The sequence below is a fragment of the Sturnira hondurensis genome, unplaced genomic scaffold (assembly GCF_014824575.4).
Source record: "Sturnira hondurensis isolate 20B ecotype Veracruz unplaced genomic scaffold, ASM1482457v3 Scaffold0005220, whole genome shotgun sequence".
Taxonomy (NCBI): Eukaryota; Metazoa; Chordata; class Mammalia; order Chiroptera; family Phyllostomidae; genus Sturnira; species Sturnira hondurensis.
In genome coordinates, this window is record NW_028077851.1 from 3,986,570 (window position 1) to 3,999,026 (window position 12,457).

Genomic DNA, 12,457 nt, shown 5'->3' on the forward strand with positions numbered 1-12,457 from the left:
TCGTGGGGCGATGGAGAGCGGCCGCGGGAGACCCCCGGCTGAGGCGCTCTGGGCGGCGGCCGAGCCCCCACGGCGCCCGCCGCCGCCGGGAGAGGAGGGCGCGGCGGGGCCGGCGGGGCCGGCGGCGCCCGACGGGGCGGCCGTGAGCGTGGAGGGCCGCGGCGGGCCGCAGCGGGCTCTGGGGGCCGTGTACGTCTGCAACGGCTGCTCGCAGGACGGCGCGGCGGGCGGCCACGAGGCGGAAGCGTTCCGGTGCCTCGTGGGTGCCTGCGAGGCCCAGGGCGTCCGCCTCAGCAGCGTGCCGTTCGGCGAGCTCGACTCCGGGGACACGGCGGTACTCGACGTCTTCTACCGAGCAGGTGAGGCAGGCGCCCCCGGTCCCCGCTGTCCCGCTCCCGCCGGCTTTCCTTACCCGCACGTACGCCATTTTAGTACCCGCCCAGGCTCTTTCGACGGGAACGCTCGGCCCTTTGGGGGAGGGGGGAGTAGGTGGCATTAAACCTTTTTACAGGTGGGAAAACGGAGGCCGCCGGCATTTAGACCCCTTTATGCTTCGGTTTCCTTAAACATCGGGTGGACCAAGAAACGGCTAATGTCTAACCCAGACAACGCCGCTCTCCTCTCCCGACCGGTTAGCCAACTTTTACTTTCTCGCCCCTGCGTGTCCTTTTACAGCGGCGGGTTCCAACCCTGGCTGCACTTCAGAATCACCTGGGAAGCTTCTAGACCGCCTGAAGCCAGACCAATGGGATTCCGTTTTCAGCCGCCTTCGGCATTGGTGTGTTACAATCGAGTGTAGGGGGAGGAGGCTGACTTTAAAAAATGCCCAGTGTTCTTTTGCGCACTTTAATTTCTAGCCCCAACGTCAGTGCGCCAGACTTTTACTTCATAATGCACAAACGCTCGAGAATGAAATACTACGTATGTAAGCATGACAAGTGTGCCATAAGCCTTAAAATCGGGAGTTTTGGTTGACAAAGAGTTTTTCCAAGTGTGGAATGGACTGTTGCTTAGCTTTTTCCCTTACCAGCCCTTTGGAATCTATCCGACAAGCCTGTGGCACTTGGGTGATGTCCATGAGCGTTGTCTTCGAGACAGTAATTAACCTAGGTGTCCGTGGGCCTTCATTCCTTCGCTGGTTAAGAGAAAGTAACAGCGCCTACCCTAAACCTAGAAGCCTGTGGGAGGGTGATGGATGAATTTCTTTAATATACCTGGCACACCATGCTGCAGTAGTAAGCTAAGTTTATCACCGTTCATCCTTTGCAGAGGGGACACTGCTCTGTTTTCTGCAGCGTAAAGCCTCACCTGCTGGAAGAGGGTAAGGTGTGAGGTTTGTGCAAATAAGTGGCAGCTGGACCCATGGAAAAGTCTCCTGACATGTCTGAGACCACTCTGAGCATACTGTTCAGCACATCTTTTTAGAAAGGTTTTTCCCGAGCCCACTTCACTCGGAACCACTTGGTTTTCTCGACTTCTCTTCATTCTCCTCTGAAATTGGAGTTTGAACAGACACTTTCCTAAACGGTTAAATATCCCTTTTTGCCACTAGGTACAACTGTAGCCTCCTGATTGCTGGTGCCAACTCTGAAAAATTGGTGTGCAGTGGCTTTGCTTCTCTGGAGTGGTGTGTGTGTACGTACGTGGGTGTGTGTAACAAGCCTTTATCTACTAACAGGGCCCTTCGTTCTGGTGGGTTCAGTCAGTCAGAAATCTTGGGCTTTCAATTCCAAAGCTAGGCAACAGGCAAGTTGCATTTTTTTTGCTCTGTCTGGGTCCAGATTGCCTAGAATTTTCGGTTGTACCATGCATCTCCTCTGGTTGATCTTGAATACATTATTTCTCAGTACATCACAAGAACTAAAGTTTTTTTCATAGGTTTCACGAAGGCTGTACCTACCTCCAATAAGTGGATTTATTGATTAGACAGATGACACCCCCCACACACACACACTTCCACCACCACCTCTTCTGACTCTCTGATCTCTACCACTCACAGTTTTTGGATTTTGCACTCAAAAGATACAAATCTGTCCCTTTGGCTCTTTTTTTTTAAAAAAAGATTTTATTTATCTTTAGGGAGGAAGGGAAGGAGAGAAGGAGAGAAATATCAATGTATGTTTGCCTCTGCAATGTATGAGTCCCCTGCTGGGAACTGGCCTGCAACCCAGGCATGTGCCCTGACTGGGAATCGAACCGCGACCGTGTGGTTCACAGGCCCGTGCTCAATCCACTGAGCTACATACACCAGCCAGGGCCACTTTGGGTCTTTTTGTAAAAATTCTAAAACCACACTGTCCCCTTATGGTAGCCACTAGCCACAAGTGGCTATTTACATTTTAGCTAGTTAAAGTGCTATAAAATAAAGCCAGGCCATATTTGCACCAGCCATATTTCAGGTGCTCAACAGGCCTGGAAAGAGCATTTCTCTCATGGCAGAAGGTCCCATTGGACAGTTCGGTTCTAGAAAAATGCTTGTCGAGGAGGGTAAGTATTTTTTCTTTGAAAAAAATTAAGGGATTTTTATTTTTCCCTTCTGCTTTCCTGTTCCTTCCTTGTCATTTCTTTGCTATTTTTCATATCAGTGCAAGATATACATATTGGGTGCTCTAATATTTGCATATATGATGAAAATTAATGGAGCTTTATTTCAAAAAGAAAAGTTAAAATTTTAGGAAAGGAAGAAATGTAAAACAGATTTCATAATTTTTAAGGAGAGCAGCATTAGCCACTCTTCTCCCACAGCAAAGCAAACCAAATAAATTTATTATCGAACACAATTGGGGAAGGAGCCTCAGAATTCCTCCTGATTATGGAAATGGAAATTCAGTAAAGTAAGACTGACATATTGGAAGTAGTATCAGTCAGATTCTTCCCTGTATTTATTTGCTGCAGTGGGACAGTATCCAAATATAGGGGAGAAGGACAGTAAAGTTTCTATCAAGCCCCCTCCTCTGCTTTGAAGGAATTTTCCCCCAAATTCCAGAAAACATTTATTTACTAGCCAGAATACTGTTTACATTTCCTCCAGTGTTGACTCAGCAAAACCCAAAGAGTAGACAATGTTAATTCTAAAGACAGGTATCTCTCTGGGGAATATTTCTCCCTCTAGTTCTACATGCTGTAAAGTCATCTTAGTTCAGGCTTAATTCCATTAAGAATGAAATTCTTTTTTTAAAAGATTTTATTTATTTATTTTTAGAGGGGAAGGGAAGGAGAAAAGGACAGAAATATCAGTGTATGGTTGCCTCTCCTGAGTCCCCGGCTGGGAACTGGCCTGCAACCCAGGCATGTGTCCTGACTGGGAATCGAACTTCGATAGTGTGGTTCGCAGGCCCGCACTCAATCCACTGAGCTACACCAGCCAGGGCCAAGAATTTCATTCTTTATTCCTTAGGCATTAGTCTGAGGTTTGCTCTGCCAACCCTTCTTCATAGATGGTGGAAATTAATACTATAAATAAGACTCTGATAATGTCTAGGGTGGTAGTAGTGGTTTATATTTATAAGAGCAACTATATTCCAGCCATCTTAGAAATATAATTTAGATGCTTAGTTAAATTAAACACATATTTATTATTTAGACTGCCAAGTTGTGAGAGGAAAAGTTGTGCATTCTAGTATGAGTTAATAAAATTGCAGATCTGACTTATTTTGATTATCTCTCTCAACCATAGTTTGTATAAATGAACCAATGAACAAAGGAATATTGTAGTCTAGTTTGAGTTATTATATGTATCTCACAAAATTAAACAAAATTTCTTTTATACCCTAAATCTCTTCATAATGGTAGTTTCTAAGGAATTACTGGTTCAAGGCAGTTGGTGTGATAACATTTTGTTATTCAACAAACTTTGAGAAAGCATGACTATGAGACAAGTTTAAGAGCTTTTTTAAAAAATAATCCTAACCCCTGGCTGGTGTAGCTCAGTGGATTGAGCGCGGGCCTGCGAACCAGGCTATCGCGGTTCGATTCCCAGTCAGGGCACATGCCTGGGTTGCAGGCCAGTTCCTTGCAGGCTAACTACCAGCAGGGGACGCACAAAAGGCAACCATACATTGATGTTTCTCTCCCTCTCTCCTTCCCCTCTAAAGATAAATAAATAAATTAATTAAAAAAAAAATAATCCTCACCCGGCCCTGGCTGGTGTAGCTCAGTGGATTGAGCACGGGCCTGCGAACCACACGATCGTGGTTCGATTCCCAGTCAGGGCACATGCCTGGGTTGCAGGCCAGTTCCCGGTTCCTGGCAGGGGACGAACGAGAGGCAACCATACATTGATATTTCTCTCTCTCTCTCTCTCTCTCTCTCTCTCCTTTTCCCTTTCCCTCTAAGATAAATAAATAAATAAATAAATAAATAAATATTAAAAAATAATAATAACCCTCACCCGAGGATATGGTTATTGATTTTGGAGAAGAAGGGAGAAAGAAAGAGAAACATCAGTGTGAGATAGAAACATTGATTGGTTGCTTCCTGTACATGCCCCAAACAGGGATGGAACCCACAATCTAGATATATGTCCTGACTGGGCATTGAACGTGCAACCCCCTGGTGTACAGGATGGTGCACAACTGAGTCACCCGACTAGGATGAGTAAAGAGCATTTATTAGCTTGTTTCACTGAACTGCATTTAAACAACTAGGTAAATCATTTTAGCCAGGTTTCAAAGTGCTTCTGATCCATTCAGAAGTGACTTTGACAATTAGCCACAGTGATCAGATATTAACTGAACACTCAGCTGTTGTATACAGAAAACTGTGCTGTTGATAACACTTATTGAAATATAAAAATATATTTTTAATGCTAATAAAACATACAGTGTTAAAGAGATCACTTAAGATGTTCCAATACCTTTTCAGATACATATTCTTCAGAGTTTGCAGTGTGTGCTAGCAGTACATCAAGCTCTACTTTTCTCTAAAGTTGTTCTCATCTCAAAGGTGACATATGACACAGACCTTTTAGAAGAAGAGGTCACTGTCACCAGGTCAGAAAAGCCTTCCAAGAAATAGGTCTTAAAAAAAATTGCCAAAGGGAGTCATGTCAAAACAGATTGCCTTTTTTTTTTTCAAAACAGATTGCTTTATAAGAGGGTTGAAGGAAGCTGAGAAGGAACCTTCAGGTGATGATGAAAATATGGAGATGATGTATTCAAAGGCTGCCAGGGAGCCTAGAGTCAGGATTCTTAAGTGTGTGACATCACAGATTATTTTGATGATATTGATACTACTTAAAGTAATGGATGCACCGTAGCTTGCAGTGTAATGCTTCACTTTTTTGTTTTTGTATTTGCCTTGTTAACTGGAAGAGCAACACATACAAGTGAAAGCTAGAGTGAGTCGAGTCGTGCTAACATTTTGTATTACAAGTATTTCACTGTGAGCGGTCTGCAATTAACCCCAATGAGTCCATTCACCTCAGTGAGTAAACATAGTTTGCTTATACATGGCATTTTTCTTTTGAAAAAACAGGTAGTGGACATATCTTGATCATACTTACAAAGTTATAAAAATGATTTTTTGGTCATTCTTACAAAAAAGATACTGGAAAGCAAAACATAGGGGACCAGGTAGAGGTTCCTGATGTCCCTGTTGTTCTACCCACCTTTTCAGTTGAAAATTGATGCTGCAAGAAACTAGTATCCATCCAGTGTGGCACTTGGTAAGGATTTCTTGACTTCCTAATGCTGAACTGATAGGTTGTCTCCTGCTTATGAGATTGGAAAATTGGATTTAAATGATAGTTCACAATGTTCTTTCCACTGACCTGCCTGCCCTTAAGTCTGCTAGAAATGAGCAGCAGTAGATGAAGTAAGATCTTAATTATGATTGAAATTAATAGAGGTGCCTCCTGTCCAGCAAATCTGGGCTCTGTTGTTTTTAGGCAGCTTTTGGATGGCCGGTGTTGCCACAAGGGTAATCAGATTTTTAAAAATGCCTTTGGCAGGAAAATTATTCTAAAATCTAGTTTTTTCATTTAGACACAACCAATGTTATATTCATTATTTTTTCTCCTGGGAGTGGGAATGCTGAGAAGGCAAAGGAAAAGAAGGAACTCATGTCACCAGATTAAAACTTAATCTATTCGGTGACAAGCTATTCCGTGATGGTGGATGTTTCCTATGAAAATGGTCCGCATAACTTGGGGGCTGCTGTCCTTTATCCCTGTCCTCTCCCATCTCTCTCCTTTGTCTTCTCCATTTGCTTTCTTTCCTTTATTAACTAATTATAGAAGTCCCCATGGCTGTGAAATTAACATCTATATCGCCATTTCTTAATAGCATCACTAGGAAATACATTCTGTTTAATTTGAGTAGATAATAGAGTCCAGGGAACAATCATATAGGTCAAATGTCTAATTTGTGCAGCTGCAGTGTGATTTTAGACTCCAAGCAACTGTCTGTGGGGAACAGTTACCCATTTGATATAAATAACTAGGATGGGTTGTAAAATGTTTCCTCAGCATATGTATTCATCTTTTCTTGAGCAACCGCCTCTAAAGAGTAAATTTGGGTATATTAGTCTCCTGTTTTAAACCCCTCTTTTTTTTTAATTTTAGGTGAGTCATTGATACTGTTGACATTTATTTATTTTTCATTGAATTCTCATCTTTTAGTGATGCATGATAAAATATTTAGGGAGGTAATAATATGCTGTCTGAAATTTGCTTCAAAACAATATGGAAGGGGATGGTGTAGCTGGCAGTAGAGATGAAACAAGGAGGCTGGCTGTGAGTTGATAATTGTTTTGGGAGTTGAGAGGGGTTCAGGGGTTTCATTATATTCTTGTCTACTTTTATATATTTATAATTGTGCATAATAAAAAGTGGGAAAAAAACCAACCCTACCGTATGTTTCCCATTGAGTCAAGGTAGAGGGCAGCCCTCTTAACATGGCCTTCAGACCCCCATGACCACCTGGTCCCTACCTACCCTTCCAGGTTCATTTTCTTGGGTATTCTGGTCCCATTAAATGATTTGCAGTGGTCCGAACACCTACACCCTATCTTACCTCAGACCCCTTTCATTTGCTGTCTTCTTCCTCCAACACCCTTTCCTTCCCTTTCCTTTCCATCCCCTCATCCTTACCCTGATTTGCGTAACTTATGTACCCTCAGGTCCCAGGCAATATTACTTTGTCCAGGCCTTCCCTGACTGCTCTCCAGCCAGGGGTGCCATGGTTGCTGTTTCTCTTACTTTAGCCCTCCTCATGGTGATTCTAACCTCCATTTCCTTCCTGTCACCCCTGTTAGACTTTTTTTTGAGGAAAGGGATCATGCCTCATTCACACTTTTATCCCTGGTACCCAGCATGATACCTGGCATATAGCAGGCATCCAGTCCATAAATTGGAGAATAAAAGGCCCACCCAAGGCTTTTTGGCACTTGGCCTCAGGTCTCCCAGTGCCTCTGTGCAGAGCCAGCTGTGCCTGGTACTCAGGTGACTTTCGCATGACACCTCCTTTCTTCACACCTCATTCACTTTGCTTCTGTTCTGTTTCATTGGAATTTTCAGTGACTTCCTGTGAGTCACAGCAGTGTGAGCATAAGTTTGGACATTACTTTCCAAAATCTCTGCATGTGAATCTCTCATGCAGTCAAATTTGGGGCTTTTATACACTCTGAAAATGATGAATTTTGGAATGGTGTCCAGTATTCCTGGGAAAATTTAAATATGTTACGTATTGATTGTGAGGTCTCACTCTCCTGTTTTGAGTAGGTCTCTGTAAGACACAACTCCATAGGCATTTGAGCTACGTTGTCAAGCTGATGGCAGGCATGTGAGCTGGGATCATGGCATAGGAGTGCTCATTACAACAGTTTGAAATAAGAAAATGAAAAAATGGATGAAATGTAGGTTATATAGGCAGGTTATATAAAGACATTGCCATCTAGTCATCATCCAGTGGAGTGCTATGCTGAAGTGGAAATGCAAGATCTAAAGTTAGACATACAGATTGGTGGTCTACACACCAATTTGTGGGTAGACACACCAAAAACAGCAAGCTGAAGAATACAAATGGTGTGATATTATTTATATGAAGTTTTAAAATGTGCAAAACTAAACAATATACTGTTTAGGGAGTCATACATTATGTTTAATATGCATATACGTATATACAGCTGTATGTAAGAAACTGGTAAATACAGAGATCAGAACAGAGGTGTTCTGGGGCCGGAGGGAGGGGCTATGACTGCGGAGAGGCACGTGGAGCTCCAGCAGTACAGATAATGCTCTGTATCTTGGGCCGCATGGTGGGTATGTGGTTTTTCATTTCATTTCACTTTACACTTTGCATATAAACTAAATATATTCATCAGTTATGACATTTCCTAATAAAATACACAAAAAAATAAATCCACTAGCAATTTTTAAGTGAGGCTACATTCCCAGCACTTCAAACACGGAAGAGTTTTTGGTTTTTATTTTTTAAAATTCTTGTTGCTTTTCTTCCAGAGTTCATGGGGTAGGTAATTTTAATCAAATCATTCCTCACTTGTGCTTTACCTAAAATGCTGGTGGTAGAAATGCAAACTGCAGCAGCTCCCCATTCGTGATAACCAGAAAGTAGATTAAGTAGAGACAGATCACCTCTCTCACCTACACCCTTTCCTTTCCTTGTTCATCTCAGATATTGCCGTGGTGGACATGAGTGACACCTCCAAACAGCCTTCACTTTTCTACCATCTTGGAGTTCGAGAAAGCTTCAGCATGACCAATAACATGATCCTGTACTATGATACCGACAATGACACTATTCTTTCATGGAAGGTAAAGGGCATGGTTCACCTTATCCTGAATACTTCGCTTTGGGAAAGTAGTAGTATATGTTCAGTTGAAACCACAAAGACTTGCTCGTACAGTTCCTTCCCATCACAGGTTCTAGACTTCCTGGCTGCTGTGCGAGCACAGTGTTACAGATGTGTTTTTGCAGACAATCTGAATGTTTCCAGGCTCACTGGGGAAGCAAAGCCCACTCTGAATCCTTTCATGGGCAATTTGATCTAAACCTACACATTAAAAAAGTTATTGCTCAATTTGGATAATAAGAAGACAACATTTAACAGTTACCAAAATGGGCAGAAGGTTTTGGCATTGATGTAATCAGTATTTGTTATTTTCCCCTCAGCTTACAGCAGAGTAAAACTGAAAACTTGTGTGTTTACACATAACTCAGTAATGAATGAGAATTTTTAAATGTACTTTTGTGAGTTTTATGCAAATGCTTTTTTTGGATAATGTAGTGCTTTTTAAAAAAATCCTTGCCCGAGGATATGCCTTTTAAAAATAATTTTAAAGTGAGAAGAAGAGGGTGGGGGAGATAGAGAGAGAGAAACAGAAACATTGATCGGTTGCCTCCCATACACGCCCTGACTTCTGCTGGGACCCACAACCTAGGTATGTGCCCTGACTGAGGATTAACCCCAAACCTTTTGGTGTGCAGGATGATGCTCCAACCAGCTGAGCCACCTGGTAACTGAGCCAACATAACATAGTATTTTTTAATTTTTAAAATATATTTTATTTATTTATTTTTAGAGAGAGGGGAAGGGAGGGAGAAAGAAAGGGAGAGAAACATCTATGTGTGATTGTCTCTTGCTCATCCCCTACTGGGGACCTGGCCCGCAACCCAGGCATGTGCCCTGACTGGGAATCTAACCGGTGACCTTTCAGTTTCTAGGCCAGCACTCAATCCACTGAGTCACACCAGCCCGGACATAACATAGTAGTTTTAAAAATGCTCATATTTGCAAAATGTGAATGTCTAAGGTAAGTTGCTACAAAATTTAGCTAATAAATTAATATTATTGAATATCTTAATGTTGGTCAGAAAGTCCTTATTTGTGTTAAATCACTTCAGGAATAAAACCTTAGTTTGTTGACAGCAGTGTTACTCAACCTTGTTGAGTAATAGTTACTCAATTGTACAGTGAGTTAGTTACTCACTGTATTTATTTTTTATTGCTGTTCAAGTACAGTTGTCTCCACTTTCCCCCCACCACTCCCCCCACCCCACCATCTCCACTTCCCACCATTGATCCTACTCCCCTTTGGTTTTGTCCATGTGTCCTTCAAACATGTTCCTGAAAACCCTTCCCCCCTTTTCCCCAGTTATCCCCTCCCACAGAATCAATTGGAGAGCTTGTAAATATCCCAGTACCTAGGCCAGTCCCCAGGTCAACTACATTATAATCTTGAGGGAACTTTTTTAACCTCCCAAATGTGTAGCCAGAGGTAATAACCAGTGGTTCAGAGTTAGCTTTCATGGACATCATAAATTTGTGATGGCAAAGTTGGATATTTTTGTATTTCTTGAAATTTGATGTTAACCAGATTTTTCTGGGTTTTATCGTAATTGGGGATTATTTCCTGGTAGAAATATCATCTTCTTCAGATGTGTAACCTATATATGTTACATATCCCATGTATTCTACATAAGTGTATGCTCTGTAATTATAGTACACAGTTGTATTTTAAGAAGTCATTTATAACATTGAAAGAAGAAACTGTTTTATTATTGTACTGTACATTGTAGAATAGTTTCCCAAAAGTCTATAAACCAATCTAAGTTACGTTAGATATTAATTTCTTCTTTTACTGATTTTCACTAAGGTGGTTATGCTTGGAAGTAATTAGAATTAGAAAATATGGAAGGGTCGATCATTAAGTATATTTTGCTGAGAAACATGAAATTAGAATATATTTTCTCCTTATTTAAGACATTTTTTTCTCAGCTGTGCCTCAGTGAACTCCTGGAAAGTCCCATGGCCTAGATAAGTTTTAATTTTTAATTATATAGAATAATATATCCTAAAATGGGACTGAGTAGTCAATTATATCTGATGCCAGAAAAAGCAATCTGCATTTGTCATCAGAAAACAAATCTCAGAACATATAAAGAACATTTTGTGGGGTAGCTCTGATTATGGGTGGTTTTTTTGGCAAATGTTGGCTTCTGGTGCATAAATGATACTATCAAGGACTGTACAAACATGCTAAGTTAACTGACTAAAATTGTTGTCATTGATTTTGAAAATTTCTAGACAACTGTAGTAAGGGGTCAGGAATTCTACCAGTGACACCCCTTCCACAGGAAAGCTATCTGTGAGGGTGGCCTACAGCCTCCACTTTGATGAGTCAAGAAGTGGTTCAGACCCGAGGATACCACGTTGCTTCCCATGTACTTCCTTGCTGTCACTTACGTTCCTCACTGGGAAGTTGTAGGGCATTCAGAATCCCAAACTTGAATCTCAGACTCTCTTGGAACAAAAGCATTGCCATTGTTATGAGAAAATTCTTATAACCATATATGCCCCCCAGTAGTTCCAAAGCTAACCAATTATTCTAAATTTTTCTTAGAAATGAATTTTACAATTCTCAGAGGCTTATTTTATTTGAAGCTTTGTATGGGGGAGGTTTCAAATGATTTACTCTGGTTGATGGAGTGGGACAAATTACTTGCTTACTGAAATTAACTGCTTTGGAAAAAACACAATATTCAATTTATCTTTTCTTTTTCTTTTCAGGATATGATAACTCATAAAAACTCAGTAAGTATTTTCAGATTTTTAACTTCGTAAATGTAAAAATGCATAAAGTGATTGCTTGGAAATCTCACAGAAGGCAGAGTGATTTCTAATTGTGTGTGTTGGTTGTGTTGCTAAGGGGGATAGCTAGACCCTCCTGTCCCTCAGGTTGCCCACTAGCTCTGGCTCCACTTAGCCATCCAGGCTGTGGGGCAGAAGACAAGGTCAGGCAAGTGCGTTTGTTCTTTGCTACGCACTTTGATCCTGGAACCATCAGCAGTCTCCTTCTGAGCTGAGTCGGTGTTAAACCTATCTGTTAAACCTTGGAGCTTTCTGGTAGTTTGTGATAGTGTACATAGTCCATAGATATTCTTTAATTTTGTATTGATTTTCCTTTGCAAAATATAACCATACTTCAAAGTTATGGTATGTATATGTCACAGGTTGATTTTCCCCTGGAAGTAGCCTCTTAGACTGAGTTTAGTGAACAGATTTAGTAAGGAGTGCCCTTGGAATCAGTGCTGAGGAAGAGGAGGGAAGGAAGCAGGACTGGGCAGAGGGAGAAATCAAGCTGTGGTACAGGCTCAATGACAACCTTGGCTGACCCCATGGGGTGGAGCTGGAATGGCTTGAGTTGGTCAGGCTTTTATATTCCTTCATCTATTCCTCACAAGAAGGAATGTGACCTTGGATGAGGTGTCCCTGTAACTGAGGCAGTTCTTCAAGGGACTGACAGCAGGGGCTGGTGACTGCAGCACTCCCAGCAGCTGGAGCAACATGTCCTTATTTGAAGGGGGATCTAGGTGTGTGCCTGAGTATCCACCACATTGTAATCAGTTGATTTGAGAAATTCATAAGTCATATGCGCCCCAAGAGTAATGAATGTATCTCCAAGGCTAGGAAGCACAGAAATTTTTTTCCACTAAAT

The 12,457-nt window shown here is 41.7% G+C and overlaps 1 protein-coding gene across 1 annotated transcript in view; it reads left to right on the forward strand.

The window, feature by feature from the left end:
* The first annotated feature begins 10 nt into the window (after positions 1-10).
* The window catches only part of MAP3K15 (mitogen-activated protein kinase kinase kinase 15), a 93,795-nt gene continuing 81,348 nt past the window's right edge, over positions 11-12,457 (forward strand). The window contains exons 1-3 of the mRNA XM_037046357.1: positions 11-359; positions 8,634-8,773; positions 11,530-11,553. Coding sequence (XP_036902252.1) covers positions 11-359; positions 8,634-8,773; positions 11,530-11,553 — 513 coding nt within the window. The remainder of the gene's footprint in view (positions 360-8,633; positions 8,774-11,529; positions 11,554-12,457) is intronic.